The sequence below is a fragment of the Benincasa hispida genome, chromosome 6 (assembly GCF_027475165.1).
Source record: "Benincasa hispida cultivar pf3 chromosome 6, pf3_genome.v1.1, whole genome shotgun sequence".
In the NCBI taxonomy this organism is placed as follows: Eukaryota; Viridiplantae; Streptophyta; class Magnoliopsida; order Cucurbitales; family Cucurbitaceae; genus Benincasa; species Benincasa hispida.
The window spans coordinates 29892318-29912253 of record NC_143483.1 but is presented as its reverse complement, the minus strand read 5'-3'; the positions used below and the strand labels follow the sequence as shown (position 1 = coordinate 29912253).

Here is a 19936-nt window from a genome sequence, read left to right as displayed (position 1 = left end):
GTTTCTTGCTTGGTTCTTTGTATTCGCCTTTATTTCTAAGTTCACATCTCTTGTACTAAATCTTATTGATTAATAAAGGCCGTTTCCTTTTCAAAAAAAAAAAAAAAAAAGAGACAATGCCGTTGAGGGTTGGATTCTCCTTAAAGAGCAATTAGAACCCTTTGGAGAACACAAGATGATCTTTCTCCTTCATTTGGCTCGATCAACTCCATCTCCTTTTTAAGTTGCTCATTGTTTTCGGTCAACATTTCTTCTATGTAAGTTACCTTCTTCCTTTGAGGGCACTCATTGGACAAATGGCCAGCTTGGCCACATCGAAAGCATTTGTCCAATGAAGGCCAATTGTAAGGATTTTGGGTTTTCTTCTTGTTGGCAGCTTTGGTGTTCTTTTCCACGACCTCCCCAAGCTTTTCTTTCTCCTTTTCTTTGGCTGAAGATGTGGATGATGGTTGGTTAGTACCTTTGGATGAAGAATTCACTCTCCTACATAGGGTCTTTATTGCAGCTTTCTTGGAGCAAATCTCATTGAGTTCTTCCACTGTTTCAGCAAAAGCAATCACATCAGCCAACAAATTGAATTGTTGAAGTTTTACCTTCTCTTTGATGTCCATTCTCAACCCACTAATGAACCATGCTATCAAGTGTTGTTCATCGTCAGCCAAATTAGTTCTTGCTCCCAAATGATGGAATTCTTCCACGAAATCAGCTACTGTTTGAGGGCCTTGTCTACAATTTTGGTACTGATTGTACAGTGTTTGCTCGTAATTGGGAGGAAGAAATCTTTCTTTCATCAACCGTTTCATCTTCTCCCACGTTCGGATAGGCCTCTTGCCTTGTCTTTTTTGATTTACTTCCAATTGATCCCATCACGTGGATGCTCCTCCTTTCAACTTGAAGGCAACCAATGGAACCTTCTTGTGATTCGGTGTGCCCATGTAATTGAAAAAATTCTGTTGTTGTTGATCCAATCAAGAAAAATTTCGATGTCACATTTACCATTATAGAAAGGCAAGTCAATCTTTATTTTGTAGTCGTGCTGATTACCTCTAGTTTCATATCTTCCTTCTCTTCCCCTTCTTGGAGCATAAAACTCTTCTTCTTGATCACTCTCACTCGAAGAATCCCAATCTTGGTCTTCTTGGATTCTTTCTAGAACATTTGGTCATCTTCTTGGGTTTTCTCCGAGATGCCTATGCATTCTTAAAACCCTTGATGAATTTCTCACTGAAATTGAGAGTTTCTTGGTTGTCCAGCTCCACTCATTCCTCTTCTTCCCCAATTTTGATTGAATGTTGGAGCATCTTCTTCAATTTGGGCCGGTGCCGCCAATGCATCCATCCTTCTCACAAGTGTTGCCACTGTTTCTCGAAGGTTGTTCAACGAACCGTGAATTCCCTCCAACGAGTCTTCAACGGATAACAAGCGTCTCGTTGTAGTTCTTAGAGAGAGGATGGGGTTTCTTCCGCCTCTTGATCTAGCGTCGGAGCATCTCCTTCCTTTGGGTGGGTGACTCTTCTTCCCGCCATTCGTCCAAGGATTCGTCGCTCTAATACCAAATTTGGTGCAATACCAAAAGACTAACTTTTGATTGAAATGATTCTCTACCAAAATGGGAGAGAAGGATCTTATTTGTAGAGGGAATTAGTTACAAGATGTTTAACTAACTATCATAACGACTAACCATTAATTAACTCCTTATCCTTTTAGCTAGTTATGTACAAAAGGGCCCTTTTGACCTTACACCAACTTGACACCAAAGAGGATTTACTTCATTAAAATATCTCCAACTCCACTTAGCTAGGTGCTTCAAATTTCTAGCTTTCAAATTGCTAGTTTTCATTAAATTTTTTAAGTAGGCCCTTTAACATAGATCTAGCACAATTTGAGTCTTCTTGTTTTTATTGACTTGCGCAACCTATGCCTCTATTTTTGTTTATTCTCCATTGCAGACGACTTAAGAATAAATTTCATATTGTTTTATCAGGTAGAGGAGATAGATGATGTTGATGGAAATTCTTGTGATCCGTTTGTTGCAGCTGCCATTGAAAATGAAAAAGAGTTGGTTCTTTCTGAAGAACAAAAGAAAAATTTCAGAAAGGTAATAAATTCATCTGTTCTAGAAATTTAAGAAACGTTTCAGTTCATGTTACTCAAATCCTCATATTCATTAAAACTTCTAAAAAGAAAAGTTAAATTTATATTGATTTTAATTCTTGCATTCATTATAACTTGAAAAAAGTTCTACAAGGGCCTCTCCCAACGATATTCTACTCATATGAAAACAGTAAAAAAAGGTGGGATACTGTGGCGGAAAAGGTTTGATGGAGTGCTCCTATAATTTCTCTCTATTTGTCCATGTTCTATTCTTGGTAAAAATAGATCTGAATCTTGCATTAAAGACCAAGGTTCTTCACAGAAACATTGATGGAGAGAAGTTGCAGACAAGTTGAGTTATTTTTCATTTTTATAGTTGCTGGAAATCTCTGGTTGCAGATTTAGTTAGAAGAAAAGAAAACCTATTTATTTTATTTTATTTATTATTTTTTTTAAAGATTATAGAGAACAACTCTTGTGGGTAGAGTTCTTGTGGAACATCCATTGGATCTCAAATTATTGAGGATACGGGTGTTCATTGATGACTCATTATGGATCTAGAAAAAAATTGCTCTCTCTAACAATCCAAAAAATTATCATTGTCCAGCTTGAAGAATTTAACGTGACCTATCAGTTTATGTTATTGTTTAAAAATTCAAGCACAAGGACACTATTATTAGCTGTACATTTTTTCTAATGTATATTAGTTGTGTACAAGATGGAACTTGAAGTTTAAAAAAAAAAAAAAAAAAAAAGAAAGAAATTGACAGTTAAATAAGTGATTTATATGCTTAAAAAGGAGTGTTTGATGCTTAAAAATGGTGGTTATATATGCTTAAAATGTGAGTTTTATTTTAATTATTATTATTTTTTATTTAAAAAATTTCCATGTCAATGTCTCCTCTAAGTATGTAACGAAGATGTAAGTATAGGAACAAAAATTGAGTATTTCAAACTGGAAGCGAGGTAAGTATGCTCTCTCCTCTCTCCTCTCTTCTCTTTTCTCTCTCTTCCCACCTCCAATTAGCATCAACGTTGTGCCCTTTCTCTGATCAACCTTGCCGCCCTCTTGAGCCCACTTCGCCTCCCTTTCATTCAAAAAGCTTCTCACCATAGTTTGTATTTTATCTTCTTAATGGAAGTCAAGAGCTGTAAGATAAATGAAGTCCACTTTTGTGTTCGGTTTGAAGATGGAAAGTTTTCCGTTGAAGATGTGGAAGTCAGCAAGCAGCTCATTTTATCAGAATCGCAACTCATCTGGTTCGTGGATAACATACCAGAAATGATTAAGTTCCCAATCTCGAGCTTCTTTGTAAGCAGTGTTTTCAAAGTACAAGGCACACCTCAAGGCGATGAGTCCCTCGATCGCCTCAAGGCGAGAGGCGATGTTCGAGCGAAGCGAGATGCAATAAATAAATAAATAATATATAATATATGTAGAAGAAGAACATAAGTTTATATACAAATGTCAAAGCCTCAAAGATTAATAATAGTAATCTAATAAATAAAAATAAACAAAACTGATCAAACGTCAAATTCAACATCATCCCTATCTAAATCTAAGGTTTCATCCATTGCTCCCCCTTGGCCATCGTCCTCCTCAATGTCTAATTCTTCTTCATCGTCGTCCTAATCTTCATCACTAAACATTTGTATAGTTGGTGTTTGCTTTTGAACTCTAAAAGTGGAGGCAAAGGCAGTTGACTTTCCTTTTGATCTAATGTACGTGATGGGTCCTCTAACGCCACTAGCACGAGCTACATCTCCCCATGTGAGGTCATCGTCATAAACAACTAACTCATTGTCAACTTCAACTTCATTATTTTCTTCATCCAATGTTCTGACCAACCATTCATTATTCTCGTCTATGTGATCTAAGGAGATTGGATCAATGATCCTCTAAATCAAAGCGTTCTTTAAGTGTTTGATTATACTTTATATGAACGAGATCATTTAAGCACTTCTGTTCCAACCTATTCCTCTTTTTCGTATGAATCTACAAATTATTAACCAATATGGAATTAGAAGTTTGTTTTAAATTTTAAATTAATAATGTAGAAAACAAAATGATCACTTACATGTTAAAAAACACTCCAATTGTTCTCACACCCAGAAGCGTTGCACGTTAGATTAAGGACTCTCATGGCTAACTTTTGCAAAACTGGAGTACTACCACCATAAAGAGCCTACCATGATGCTGTTCACACATTTGACATGATTTAGAAATAACATACTTATATACACTATTAATGTAGTAGGGAATGTCCTTACCTGGCATCTTAACTTTTCTTGTGTTGATTGCTAAGTCAATGCCAAACATGCTTTTAGCTTCAGAATATAACTCTAATTCCACTATGCATTGATTTTGATCACTATTAAATGGTATCAATCTTTGCACAACTTTAAGAAGACTACTCATGACTTTAACATCTCGAGTAATTCTATCCTTGTGCTGATAGAAAAGTGCTGGATTCAAATAATATCCAGCAACATGTAATGGTCGATAAAGTTGACAATCCCATCTTCTATTAATAACCTCCCAAATTGGCTTGTACTTCATCTCATTATCATTAAACCCACTTTTAATGGCCTCTTTTGCCCTATCCATCGCCTCATAGTTATATCCCATTGCAGGTTTATCACCATCGACAAGTTTAAGTACTCGAACTAATGGTCTGGATGCCTTTAAAGTGTAGACCACTGAGTTCCAAAAGGATGACATCAAAACGGTGTCGGCTACTCTCTTTCCCTTTGGATCTTTTGCCCATTTGGAAGTCATCCATTTCTCAGAAATAAACATCTTTCTCAAGTTGCAAAACGTGTAACTGCCGGTCTCACCAATTCATGTTGAATGGTGAACTCCCTCATCATGTTAAGTACATACAAGTGATTATAAATAAAACCACTTAGTGCTACAACCCTTTTAAGGCATCTTTTGATCTGATCAATCTTTCCAATGTCCTCTAATATCAAATCTAAACAGTGGGCAACACATGGAGTCCAATCTAAATGTGACCGCTTAGCTTTCAAATATTTGCCAGCTAGGACATAGTTCGAGGCATTATCAGTCACAACTTGGACAATATTCTCTTCTCCTATCTTTTCCACCATGCTATCCAAGAGTTCAGATACCTTTTCTCTAGTTTTGATGTATGAAGATGCATCAATCGATTCCAAAAACAATGTCTCCGCACTAGAATGCACTAAAAAATTTATCAGGGTTCTATCTCTTCTATCAGTCCACCCATCAGACATTAAAAAACAACCATTTTTTTCCCATTCAATCTCTGGTTGCTCATTAAATTTTTTGTATGTTCTACTTCCATTTTTAAGCACGTCACTCTAGCCTCATGATAAGGAGGAGGTATCAACCCAAGTCCAAATTGTCCTATGGCTTCAATAATTATTTGAAAACTTTTCAACCGAATTGTATTCAAGGGAATAACTGCTTGATAAATCCAACGCATGATAAATTGAATTGTAGCATCTCTCCCTTCTTTGTTGTATTTTTCAATGATGGTTGATTGCTTCAGCTTCTTTAATCTATTCTGATCATCAACGACCTTGGCTGGATTTGGATATACAAATTTATCCATTGCTCCCTTAGTTCGTGGTGGATGTGCTTGCGGTTGTGATTGAATTGCTCGTTTTTTAGATGTTTCGGTACTTGATCCACATCCACCAACTTCCATCTCATCTCCATCTCATCTCCATCTCATCTCCATCTCATCTCCATCAATTATATTCAAATCATAAGCACCACCGTCTCCAACTTTAAATAAAGCCTTCTGCAATCCTCAAACTTTGCAATTCAATCACTCCAGATTCAACATTCCGGAGTCAAGCAATACCTTCATTTAGGGGATTACCCTGCTCCCCTCCTAAGCCAAGAAGTTTAGAAATTTTGGAGTTGGACTCACCTTTTAGTGCGAGCAGTGCTGAATTGGAATTTTGCTCTGTTTCGAATCAAGATGAAAGGCTTCAAGACTCTGCCCTTGGTATAGACCTCCAGGCTTTATTCTCTATTGAAGAAAATGATTTCTCTTTGGAGCATTGCACCCCTTGCCCCCTTCAGTACAGCCTCCAGAAATTCCAGAGCTGTCATCAATAGTTAAGGACTGCGGCTTCATATTGGCCTGAAGTTCCCCTCCCCTATTAGCTTCCTCCCACCCTCCAGTTAATGAAGATTCTTTCATGGAATACAAGGGGTCTTAAAGATTTAAATAAGAGAATTGCACTTAGAAGGCTGCTAAAAAATTTACATCCAGATGTAGTACTTATTCAGGAGTCAAAAAAAGAGAATTTCGATGTTGCCTTCATCAAATCTATTTGGAGTTCTAAAGAAATTGGTTGGGAATCAGTGGAATCTTTGATTATTAACCATATGGGATAGCAGCAAAATTGAAGTTTTAGAATCCCTTAAAGGGGGATATTCCCTGTCAATCAAATGTCGTACCCTATGCAAGAAAATCTGCTGGGTCACCAATGTTTATGGGCCGGTTGATTATAAGGAGAGAAGATATGTATGGCCTGAACTCTCTGCCATTGCAGGTTACTGCCCTGAAGCTTGGTGCTTAGGAGGGGATTTTAACCTAACCCGTTGGAGTCATGAAAGATCACCTGCTGGAAGATATACCAAAGGCATGAAGCTTTTCAATGAATTCATTGATTCAGCCAACCTACTAGAGATTCCTTTATCAAATGGGAAATTTACATGGTCTAGGGGAGAAAATTCCAACTCTAAATCTCTGTTGGACAGATTCTTTATTAACAAGGAATGGGACGAATTGTTTACTAATTCAAAGGTGAACCGCCAGGTACGACTTCTTTCTGATCATTTCCCTTTGTTCCTAAGTGCAGGAACTATTATTTGGGGGGCCCCTCTCCATTCAGATTTTGTAACAGCTGGTTACACAACAAAGATTGTGTCACTTCCATTGAAAACTCCTGGAAAAACAGCAACATAAAGCCAGGCTATGTCATCAATACAAACTTAAGGCTGGTCAAAGAAGCACTAAAAACCTGGTTAGCTGAATATCAAAAAGCACAAAACAGAGAGGAAACGACCCTGTCAAAGGAAATAGCTGAAAAAGAAGCTCAGATTGATTCTTTGGGCTGGGATTCAGTGTTAGTAGCTAGCATATCCAAGCTAAAAACAGAATTGCTAAGCATTTACCTGCTGAAAGAAAGGGATCTAATACAGAAATGTAAGTTGAATTGGATGAAATTGGGAGATGAAAACTCTAGTTTCTTTCATCGGTTTTTGGCAGCAAGGAAAAGGAAGAATTAGATCATTGAGCTTCTTAACGATCAAGGGGTGCCTACAAATTCATTCAAGGAAGTTGAAGAAATTATTCTAAACTTATATGACTCCCTCTACTAAAAAATCCCAGGTGTCAGGTATTTACCAGCCCCCTTAAATTTGCCCCAAGTCACACAAGTCCAGAATGCTCTACTCACTACAAGTTTCATGGAAGCAAAATTTTTTTGGCCATCAAATCTTTGGGGAAAAATAAAACTCCTGGACCAGATGACTTTACTTCAGAGTTTCTCTTGAGATTTTAGCCTTTGGTCAAGTATAATTTTACTAAGCTCTTCGAAGACTTTCGCTTTAGTGGCAAATTGAACGCGTGTGTGAGAGAAAACTTCATTTGCCTTATCCAAAAGAAAGAAGATGCAGCCTCCATCAAGGATTTCAGACCAATCAGCCTTACTACCCTACCTTACAAAGTGGTGGCAAAGGTTCTCGCAGAAAGACTGAAAAAAGTGATGAATTCTATTACCGGCCCATCTCAGAATGCTTTCATTGAAGGAAGACAAATTCTAGATGCCGTCTTGATTGCTAATGAAGTGGTGGAAGAATACAGAGCAAAAAAGAAAAAGGGTTGGATACTAAAACTCGATATGGAGAAGGCTTTTGACCGGGTGGATTGGTCATTTCTAGAGAAGATTTTATTTGCAAAAAATTTTGACTCCCGGTGGATTTCATGGATTTTTGGCTGCATTAAAGACCCTAAATACTCGATCATCATCAATGGTAGACCCGAGGTCGTGTTCTAGCATCAAGAGGTATTAGACAAGGAGATCCCTCGTCACCTTTCCTCTTTATCTTATTAAGTGAAGTGCTCAGTTCTATCATTGAAAAGCTGTACGTTAATGGAGTATATGAGGGCTTTGTGGTTGGAAAGGAGAGGATCCATGTTCCATTGCTCCAGTTTGCTGGTGATACCCTCGTATTCTGCAAATATGACAACGAAATGCTTCTAAAGCTAAAGGAAGCAATCAGTCTCTTTGAATGGTGTTCTGGTCAGAAGGTTAACTGGGAAAAATCAGCCCTCAGTGGAGTTAATATAGTAGAAAGTGATCTATCAAATATGGTTGGTCTTCTTAATTGCAGGGCCGAAGCCCTCCCCCTCTCTTACCTTGGTTTACCCCTTGGAGGCTATCCTAACCAATGCTCCTTTTGGCAGCCTGTGATAGAAAAGGTCCACCGGAAACTAGATAAATGGAAGCGATTTAATCTCTCAAGAGGTGGAAGGGCAGCGCTTTGTTCTTCAGTTCTATCCAACCTCCCAATGTACTACATGTCTATCTTCTCAATGCCGGACTCAGTGGTTTGCTCCTTAGAAAGATTAATCCGAAACTTCTTTTGGGAAGGCCATAAAGGAAGCAAAATCAATCACCTGGCTAAATGGAGTTTAGTCTCTCAATCTACTTTAAACGGAGGTCTCAGTTTGGGAGGACTCAAAGCCAAAAACACGGCTTTGCTTGCAAAATGGGGCTGGCGGTACATGATGGAGGGTAATTCCTACCGGAGAAGGATCATTACCAGCATCCACGGCAAAGGGCCCTTTGATTGGCACACATTTGGAAAGTATGGGAATAGTTTGAGAAGTCCATGGATAAACATTTCAAAAAGCTGGTCCAAGGTAGAAGATTTAGCTCCCTTTACTGTTGGAGAGGGAATTAGAGTCAGCTTTTGGTCAGATCTTTGGCTTTTTCCTTCTGCATTGTCTTCTCATTTTCCATCTTTGTTTAGGATCTCCTTACTTGCCAAGGGGCTCCATAGCTGAACACTGGGATCATTCTCTAAACTCCTGGTCCATCACCTTTCGAAGGGATGAGGAGATTGCTCACTTTCAAGCATTGCTGCTTGCATTATCAGAAAAGGTAGTGTCATCTAACCCGGACAGTCGTTACTAGTCCTTGGAAGCCTTAGGTTCTTTCACAGTCAAGTCCCTCACAACCCACCTCTCTTCCAAGCGATCCATGGAGATCTCCCTTTTCAAAGCTCTTTGGAAATCTAAAAGCTCAAGGAGAGTTAACATTCAGATATGGATTATGCTTTTTGGCCTTTTGAATTGCTCTATGGTTCTGCAAAGAAAACTTCATTCAGTCACCCTACTGCCCTCTGTTTGTCCTGTATGTAATTCAGCAAGTGAGATTTACTGCACCTTTTTTTCTCATGTACCTTTGCAGAAAAGTGTTGGTGGTCCTTCTTTCAGATGTTTAACTTTGTAGGAGTATTCGGTGATAGTCTCAGAGGCAACCTAAACTATCTTCTCTCGAGTCCCTCTTTACCAAAAAAGCCTCGGTTGCTTTGGATTAACATGGTCAAGGTTCTACTTTTTGATATTTGATTCGAAAGAAATCAGAGAATTTTCCATGATGTTGGGAAAAATTGGGAGTTTCGTTTTGATTCAGTTAAAAGGAATGCTTCGGCATGGTGCTCTCTGAACAACGAATTCGATGGTTTCTCAATCCAAGGCATTTTTCTTAATTGGCAGGCTTTTATTTTCCCAGCACTTTGACTTTTTTCAGTTTTTGTCTCGGATGTCCTTTCTTTCACTAAAGATGTATTCGTATTTCTTTTCAAGTAGGCTCGGGTTTTACTTGTTGTTTGCTCTTTATGCTCTTTGTATAAATCTCTTGTACTTTGGAGCATTAGTCTCTTTTTATAATTCAATAATAAAGAGACCTGTATCCTTTCCAAAAAAAAAAAAAATAAAATAAGCACCACCGTAGTTTGGGAGGGCATTGCTTTCCTCCCTCTTTGCTTTTGTCTTCATTTGGTACTCCTTCAATTCCTCTCTTACATTGGTAGGGCACTTCAAGCATGCTTTAATATTTCGGTTTCCACCAAGTGTTGTGTTGTCCGACAAATGCCACCCTTTGTGTTTTTTCCGCAAAACATACATTTAGATCTGTTCGTATCTTTTTCATTTTCTAATACGACATATTGCCAACCGGGATGTTTCCGTTTTTGCTCTCCTTCTCCTATCCTATTATAAAACAACGAAAATAAACCAAAAAACTTAAAAAATAAAAAAAGAAGAAGCCTATTTTAGAAATGTTTCCTCTCAAAATTGGATAAAAACTTAAAAAGTATACCAAAAAAAAACTAATCTTTTTAAAAACAAGTTGAATATGAAAAACAACAAATAGTATACTAAAAAACGAAAATAAAAAAATCGGAAAAAAAACAAGTTGAAAAAAAAAGTATATCGAAAAAAACTAATCTTGTTCAAAAGAAAGTTGAATATGAAAAACAAAAATAATAAAAAAAAATCGACCTTTTTGGGAAATCAATGAAGATATGTTGAAGAAGTTGAATGATAACCGAATAACAATGCTTTCTTTTTATATAAACCCACAGAATTTGAAGAGAACAACTACAATAGAGAAAAAAGGAACTAAACAGCCTTTGCTTTTTTTTTTTCTTTTTTTCTTTTTTCTTTTTAATAAAACCACCTCAGAATCTGCCGAGAAGATCTATAATGGAGAGAAAAAAAAAACTAACCTTTTTGATTGCTTTTTCTACCCTTCAAAATTGCAGCCGAAGAACTTGAATGGGAAAAGTTGTAGAAAACTTCTTCCCTTTTTTTGTAAGAACCTCAGAATATTAGAAAAAGGAGAACTTCAAACTTGGAAGATAAAAAAAAAACTAACCCAAACGTGGAGAATAGGAAGAGACCACCACGATTTCCTATAATGATTTTTTATTTTTCGTGGTATATATGGTTGCATATTTTAATATTAGGTTGCATGGATTTGGTGGGCTTCTTTTACATGGGCTTAGGTTTATAATTAAAAAAAAAAGAAGAAAGACATGAATTTCACCCAGGCACACACCTTAGGCGCGGCAAGGCGAGTGCCTCATTGGATCTGCAGGCCTCAGCACCATAGGAGGCGCAGAGGCCTTCAGTCGCCTCGCCTCTCGCCTCAGGCACGCGCTCGGAGTTGCCTCAATAACACTGTTTTAAGAAATGGTAGAGATGAATTCAGTGTTACAAGGTTATCTAGGCTTAGCAATTCTTCGGGTTGGTTAATGAGATGTGTAGTATGGCCAGTATCTGGAGGAAGATTTTTCATCCATGTCCCATTGGTTAATACAACTTCTGGTTGGCAATCCTTCGTCAACTTGTTAAGGGATTTCTTGAAGCTGAAATTTGAGTTTAGCTCGATCTTGAATCAAACGAAGACATCTTCTTGACAAAACAATTCAACTCAAGATGTTGGCTACGCTGACATGTTAAGAAAAAAGAAAATTTCAGAAAGCTCTGTTTTACCATCGAAAAAACAGAGCATGATCACGAGTGTTCACAAGGGACAAAATTTTCCTCCCTTGCTTTAGAAGCTGAAAAACAGAGCAAGACAGGTTATTGGGTACAGATGAGTTATGAAGTTTTCAAGGAAGATTTTAACAATCCATGGATCGTTTCAAGACTATTTGAATTTAATAAATGGCCAGAAATCTCCTAAGTGTTAAAGTTTTGTTTCAACTCCGACATCATAATCAACCCTCTAGTCTGCGGAAAATGGCTTGATAAAATTGGACTGTGGATTTTTAGAAGATCTAATAGAGTACTTGGGAAAATGGCAGAAGTTTGGACATTTCCATTTGAAGTTTGAAAAATGGAACAAACTAGAACATAGTCACCTAGAATCAGTGAAAGGATATGGAGGATGGATATCTACTAAAAATCTACCTTTAGATTACTGGTGTACGCATAAGTTTGAAGCTATAGGTGCCTATTTTGGAGGATTCGAATCAATTTCAAATGAAACGTTAAATTTGCTCAATGTAGCTGAAGCAAAAATTCAAGTTAAGAAGAATCTTTGTGGTTTTATGTTTGTAACAATAGAAATTTTAGATGCAAACTGAGGAAGCATCTTTTTAAACTATGGTGATATAGAGTCAATGGACCCTTCGAACAAAGTTAAAAGGTGAATTATTTGTTAAAGATTTCTCAAACCCAATTGATTTGGTCCGTTTAAATCAAGTTATGAAAGATGAAGGGGTGGAATTATCAATGCTGAGTCCTGAATGGGTATTCCTCGAAGCAGCAAGAATCTCAACCAACTTCTCAAGAAATCCCCTAGTATCTAGATTTAAGAAGAATTAAGGTAATGCTCAGGCTTCTTGCTCGTCGAAAGAAAAGTTAACTCGGCTTCTATCAGATGGACAACACACCAGAAGCCCAAACTGGTCTGATGTGAACACGAATGACAATTTAATGAGGAGAGAGATAGTCGTGGATTTATACCTCAAGAAAGTAGTCGAACAGCCTCCTTATCTGTAGGTGTGAAAGTTGGATTTCAAAAAAAAAAAAAAAAAAGTACCCTGTTCTTTTCCCAATGGAATGCTAGAAGTCTAAAATGGTTGGAGTCGACCTTATCTCCGACGATAGACATTCTCCATTCCATAAAGACATGTCTAAAGTCGCTTCGTCTGTAGCAACTCCTTCTTCAACTGGTCGTTCGAAATCTGAGTCACCTAAGAGGAATCAGTTCAACTTCCCACCAACTGAGTCAAAGAAAATTTACTGCCAGGAGAGATGATATCCGAAGAAGATCAAGGGTCTTTTTCATCCATTAATCACCGTGTTCCCGGATCATCATTTGACAAAGCGTTAAAGAAATCCTCGAAAGATATCTCATCGCTCCCCTACTCCAAGAAAAGTGTATCACCGTCTTCTGATTGTGCATTGAAACCCAAAAGTAAAGCACACCTGTTCATACCTTTTCGAAAGCATTTCATAAGGAAGAAGACAACCTTCTACAATGTTTGGACAGCCATGGTAAACACAGATTTGCTTGAAGAATGTTGCATTAAAGTCCAAATTCCTAGGTGCTCTTCGGCCAGGTCAGATATTTCTCATTCTAAATCTTGTTCTTTTTCCTATTCTGATTTCAAAATTGCTGGCTCAAACGTAGTCTTCATGCGAGGTACCCTGGAATCTCAACAAACTATTGATCAAAATCGAAATTATGATTCAAATGGAGATTCTATAGCCAACGTCGACAGTGAAGAGTTAGAAAGATCATATTCAGAGGCTTTCCAAGAGGAGGAAGAAATTCATTATGATCATTATAATGCTTTGCAGTGCTTATTTCAATCAGAAGGACCTGTGACTGATATTGCAAATGTCTCACCCTTACAACCTATTGACAAGAAGGAAATTCTACAAAAACTTCTACCAGTAGTGGAAGATTGCGACTTGATCCTCGGTTGAATTCCAGTGCAAAAGCTCCTATATAGCGTTGTCCTAGCATGAAGATTCTGTCGTGGAACACAAGAGGACTAGGCAATGATTCCAAAAGATTGGCTTTAAGAAGAAGCTTAAAGAAAATAAACCCGGATTTGGTCTTGATCCAAGAAACTAAAAGAGATTCATTTGATATTAGATTTATTAAGGAATTATGGAGCTCAAAAGACATCAGTTGGGACTTTGTGGGTGCATTTGGCAAATCAGGATGTATTCTAACTATGTGGGATGAAAGCAGAATTTCAATCTCGGAAGTACTGAAAGGAGGCTATTCTTTATCTGTGAAATGTTTCATTGTTTGCAAGAAATCATGGTGGATCACAAATGTTTACGGACCTGCTGACTATAGAGAAAAATATTTTTGGCCAGAATTACTTTCACTTTCAGACTACTGTGATGAACCTTGGTATATTGGAGGGGATTTTAATATCACCAGGAGAATTCAAGACCAGGGAGATTAACAAGAGGAATGAGGAAGTTTAATAAATTCATTGACTTGGGAAAGTAAATGGAAATCCCACTTAGCAACGGTCATTTTACATGGTCACGAGAAGGAATTAATGTATCATGTTCGCTTCTTGATATTTTCTTAATTTCCAATAGCTGGGATTGGTTATTGCAAACACTAGAGTATCAAGACAAGCACACACTTTTTTAGACCACTTTCCTATTTTGCTCGAAGCCGGTTCCTTTGAGTGGGGGCCATCTCTCTTTAGATTTTGCAATAGCTTGCTGGACATCAAAAAAAGTTGCAGAGTTATTGACAGAGTTTGAGCTTGGTGGATGAATAAGGTTGGGTTGGCTTCGTTATTTCTTCTAACTTAGGAAAGTTGAGGATGCCTTGAAGACTTGGAATTATGAGTTTGAGAATAAAAGGAAAAGATAAGAGGAAGAGGAAGAGTTACTGAAAGAAATTGAAAAATGTGACTTAGAAGCAGAAAATCCAGAAAATTCTGTTTCGGAAAGGGATATGAGAATCTCCTTGAAAGCTGAATTGTTATTCCTTTACCGAATTGATGAAAGGAATTTAAGACAAGAGCAAGTTAAATTGGCTGAGTGTCGGAGATGAAAATTCAAAATTTTCCATCGTTTCTTGGATGCAAAGAAAAGAAGGAATCTTATTTCGGAATTGATAAATGATCAAGGAGTATCAACACACTCCTTTAAGGAAATTGAAGAATTAATATTGGGATTCTACTCCTCTTTGTACTCCAAATCTCCAGGTTTTAGAGCTATCCCTCTCAATTTGCAATGGCCTAAGATTACCCGTAACCAGAATCTCATGCTGTTAGCCAGATTCAATCCCGATGAAATCAGATTTGTTTTGAAGTTGTTGGGAAAAAACAAGGCACCGGGGCCTGATGGATTTACAGCAGAATTTTGTATAAAATTTTGGGATTATTTCAAAGATAATTTCATGGACTTATTTGAGGAATTTTATAGAAATGGCAAGCCAAACTCTCGTGTAAAAGAGAATTTTATCAGCTTGATTCAGAAAAAACAAAGATGCTGTTTTGGTAAAAGATTTTAGACCAATCAGTTTAACTACATTGACATATAAAATTGTAGCAAAAGTATTAGCTGATCGCTTAAAGAAAGTTATGTCAAGTATAATTGCTACTATGCAAAGCGTATTCATTGAAGGAAGACAAATTCTAGACCCGGTTCTCATAGCCAATAAAGTGGTAGAAGATTACCGTTCTAAGAAGAAAAAGGGGTGGATTTTAAAAACTTGATCTAGAGAAAGCATTTGATTGCATAGATTGGGCATTTCTTGAAAAAAAATCTTGTTGGAAAGAACTTTGATTCAAGATGGATTTTGTGGATAATGGGCCGTGTATCTAACCCAAAATATTCAATCTTCATAAACGGAAGGCCAAGGGGAGGAATCAAAGCTTCGAGGGGCATAAGAGTAGGTGACCCTCTTTTGCCTTTTCTTGTTCTACTAGTCAGTGAGGTATTAAGCGCACTTTTGGACAGGCTTCATGGAAAAAGCAAATTTGAAGGTTTTATTGTGGGAAAAGAGTTCATGTATCCATCCTTCAATTCGCCGATTATACATTGATCTTTTGCACAAATGATGATGAAATGTTAGAAAATTTAAGTAAAACAATTGAGTTCTTTGAGTGGTGCTCAGGGTAAAAGGTAAATTGGGAAAAATCTGGCATTATGTGGCATAAATATTGATGTAAGCTGTTTTCAATGGCGTCCAGACTGAATTACAAGGTTGTTCACCTTCCTTTTATGTACCTTTAGGAGGCTACCTTAAACAGGTTGAATTTTGGCAACCAGTGATTGATAAAATTCAAGGTAAATTGGATAAATGGAAGGGATACAACCTTTCCAGAGGAGGTTGTTCTACTCTTGTAAGTCAGTCTTATCGCACATCCCTACTTATTACATGTCTATCTTGTTGATGCTAGAAAAGGTGATCCTAGTTGTAGAAAGACTAATGAGGAATTTCTTCTGGGAAGGACATTCAGGAGGTAAATTGAACCATTTAGTTATTTGGGACATAGCTACCCGAACGCAAGAAGATGGTGGGCTTGGTATTGGAGGTCTGAAAATTAAGAAATAGTCTTTTGGCTAAGTGGGGGTGGAAATTTATCAATGATGATAATTTCTTATGGAGCCAAGTTGTTAAAGGTATCCATGGTAGAAGCTTGTTTGGATGACATACCAATGGAAAAGGCAATTGCAACCTTCGTAGTCCTTGATGCATATCAAGGGCATGGTTAAAAGTTGAATCATTGGCAGCCTACAAAACTGGCAATGGTAGACAGATTGCTTTCTAGCATGATCCTTGGTTGGATAAAATACCTCTAAAAACTTCTCTTCCAAGACTCTACAATATTTCTTTAAAACCGAATGGAGCTGTCCATGAATATTGGGATTTTGCACTTGACTCTTGGTCCATTGACTTTCGAAGACTACTCAAGGAAGAAGAAATAGATGATTTTCAACTCTTACTGTCTGCTATTACAAAATCACTCACTTTGAATCCAGATCAAAGATTTTGGGAATTAGAAGCAAAGGACACTTTTTGGTAAAACCCCTTGTCAAACATCTCTCCTTGGCCTCTCCCATAGGGAAATAGTTGGAATTGGCACTGTGGAAAACTAAAAGCCCGCGGAGGATAAACATCACGATTTGGATAATGTTATATGGGCTTCTCAATTGTGCAGCCGTATTGCAATTGAAACTTCCCTCTTACAGTTTGTCTCCACAAGTTTGTTCTCTTTGCTTGGCAGATTCTGAAGACTTGCAGCACCTGTTCTTCAGCTGCGTGTATGCAGAAAATTGTTGGCTACAATTGTTCAATTGTTTCAATCTAAGCTGGGCTTTCCGTAATGTTTTTAAAGATAATGTTCTCCAACTTTTGACCGGTCCTAAGCTCAAAGAGAAACCGAGATTAATTTGGATTAACGTAGTTAAAGCTTGTTATCTGAGCTGTGGTTTGAAAGAAACCAAAGAGTCTTTCATGACAAAGCCTCCCCTTGGTCGTTCAGATTTGAGACAGCCCGTCTTAATGCTTCATCATGGTGTTCTCTTTCCAAAGCTTTTGAAGATTTCTCCATACAAGACATCAGCCTTAATTGGAATGCCTTTATCTTTCCTTCTTTGTAATATCTAGATGGATGTGGCCAGATTTTCTGTTGGTTGTATTTAGACCTTGTCTTTGTGCTAGCTTTCAATTTTCATTGTAATACTTTGGCTCTGTTCTGGTCCCAAGTTGTTTTTGGGAATTGTTCTTGGTTTGTTTCTTTTTCGGATGTGATGAGAGTGCTAAGGGGGCGTCAACCTAGTTGAGATGTCCGGGTGCACTTGCTGATCCTATTGTTTTGCTTTGTCTCTTCATGTATTTCCTTTCTCTTTGTACTGTCTACTCATTATCTTAATGAAGAGGCTTGTTTCCTTTAAAAAAAAAAAAACAAAAATTCAGTATTTCCTAAGCCTGATGAAATTGGCATACTTTCGAAGCTTAGAGACAAAAAAAAAAAAAAAATCATATTTTGACGAGTTTCTACAAGATAATTGTAAAAACTTTGCAGTTAGACTCGAGAAAATGCCTTATTTGTTGGAATTGATGTGCTAGTTGGTGATGTCGTTCGGCTTTGGTGATGATTGAAAAAAAATAAGAGAAAAAATAGAAAGAATAGGAGAAGAGAGAAGGAAAATGAGGAAGGAGAAAGAAAAAAACGCTAAATAGCAGTGCTGACCGGTGGAAATACGATGAAGAGAAATAAGATAAAAATTATGAGAAGAAAGAGAGAAGTTAAAATGAAGAAAGACAAGGGAAAATGAAGATGAAACGTTTGGGAGGGAGAGAAAATTAAGAAAGAGAAGGGAAAATAATAAAAAGTAAAAAATAAGTAGTAATCATTACCTGCTAAAGGCAGCTGCTCATCAGCTGGTTTCAACGTGCATATTCAACATTTTTCTTTTTCTTTGATGTATATATACACAATGATCGGTTGGTATTTTGTGGGGCTCACTGACTAACCAATTGTCGACTTAAGCTGACCACCAATCACCAAAACCACAAAACCGACCGACATAAGCCGATTCGGTCAGTTTCAATCTGCTGTTTTTCGGTTTAGTTTGCTCACCCCTAACGCGGACACATGGTAATGCCCACGATGAAGACTTGACAATGATGATGATGATGGGAGATCGCAGTCGTGAGGATGCCGATCTGGAGGGAGATTGCACTGATGAAGATGATGATTGACAACTTGGGTTATATGGTGGCTAGGATTTCTGGTGGCTATGGTTTCTAACAATGATATTGTGCTTTGATACCTTGTAATTTTTGGAGAAATTATTTTCTTATTTAACAAAGAACCCCGTAATAAGTAAATATAAGACAAAAAATAGTTTCAACTAAGGAAACTAATTATAAAAAGGAAGGATATTCTTAATCTAAAACCCAATTATATCATACACAAAACTGTGGCAATTTACCTTTCATAATTTTTTCCTTTAAAGGCACTTTTATGGTGAAGAACATCATTAATTTGCATTGACAGGTCAAAGAAGAAGATGATGCTTTTTTTGATAGAAAACTCCAAATCCATTTGAAACAAAAGCGATATCAGAAGAGATGCAAACAGGTATATTTTTACTATTGCCTTTTTAATTTTCTTCTGGTCTTTTGTGGTTTGGCTTTCCTCTGCTTACTTGCTGATTTATTGTCTTTTCACTCCCTTTGGAGTTTGTATCCTTGAGCAATAGTCTCTTTTCTTTTTCTTTATAAAATGTTCTCTATCTAATTCAAAAGAAAATCTTCTTTTTGGTCTTGTTTACTTATGTATCTCAGTTTACCTAGTTCTTGTTCTGCTTTATATTTTTATTCAAATATATGTATATGAACGTATTTGATGTGTATTTTTTGTTGTATGGAACTAAAAGAATACTTATTACAATTAATTTGAATGATGTTCTAGTTTCATGACAAATGAAATAGAGTAAACTTTAACCTCTCAGATTCAATTATGAGAACAGAGGTTCAAAGTTAGACCCTTTCTTGACTTCATTTTTCTTTTTCAAATTCTTGTTTAGGAGGTCTTCCAAAAAGATGTTTTCCCAAGAGATGAAGAGCAGCCTGCATCTCTGGCTGACTGTTTGAACCCTGTTTCAGATGATAACACTGATGGACGTCGAATGGGGTTCTCTGATGATGATATTGGAGATGCTTGCCACAAAATCAAGGTTGACATACCCAATGGTTCTGGTGCTTCAAGTGATGTTGACATGGAAAGGTCTATGGAGCATACGGCTTCTGTGCTTCCTTCGGCTTTATCTGATTTTGTGGAACCTCTAGGTTCCAAGCGTTTAAATGATATGGAAGATTTGACCACTCAAACTAAAAAGAGTCGAACTAATGGTGTACATAATGATGAAAGTTCCTTGATAAAGGAGCATTCTGCTTTCAATCTGACGACATCGAACACCATATGCAACACGGAACAAAATGACCATGGTGCTGATTCTCTTCCATCAGAGTGTCCGAATGAGAAGATGCGTTGTACTGCTTGTGATCAAGTGGTTATTAAAGTGTATGCACATCCTTTCCTTAAAGTAATTGTTTGTGCAGATTGCAAATGCTTGATGGATGACAAGAAGAATGTAAAGGTGCGGAAAGAATTTACTTGTTGATCATACTAAAATTTGTATTTTAGTTCTGCATAAAATTTTGACTGCACTATGACATGGTTCATTATATCATACTAAGTTGATATACTAGGTTGTTTCGTCTATTTTGGTTCAATGTTTTGGGTAAAAAAGAAAAA

General features: G+C 37.2%; 1 protein-coding gene and 1 pseudogene across 10 annotated transcripts in view; one reads left to right on the top strand and one right to left on the bottom strand.

The window, feature by feature from the left end:
- Nucleotides 1–19936, top strand: part of ATRX (P-loop containing nucleoside triphosphate hydrolases superfamily protein) — an 88658-nt gene that overhangs the window by 15265 nt on the left and 53457 nt on the right. For all 9 annotated transcript variants that reach the window (XR_016529994.1, XM_090314473.1, XM_090314467.1 and 6 more), the window contains 3 exons: nucleotides 1985–2098; nucleotides 18674–18757; nucleotides 19206–19778. Coding sequence is in view for 8 of the 9 variants with exons in the window: in XM_090314473.1 (XP_090170599.1) it covers nucleotides 1985–2098; nucleotides 18674–18757; nucleotides 19206–19778 (771 nt within the window). In the remaining variant the exon portion in view is untranslated. The remainder of the gene's footprint in view (nucleotides 1–1984; nucleotides 2099–18673; nucleotides 18758–19205; nucleotides 19779–19936) is intronic.
- LOC150035585 (uncharacterized) lies at nucleotides 2684–5786 on the bottom strand (annotated as a pseudogene). The gene has a single exon (XR_016530134.1). The product of XR_016530134.1 is annotated as an uncharacterized LOC150035585 (transcript).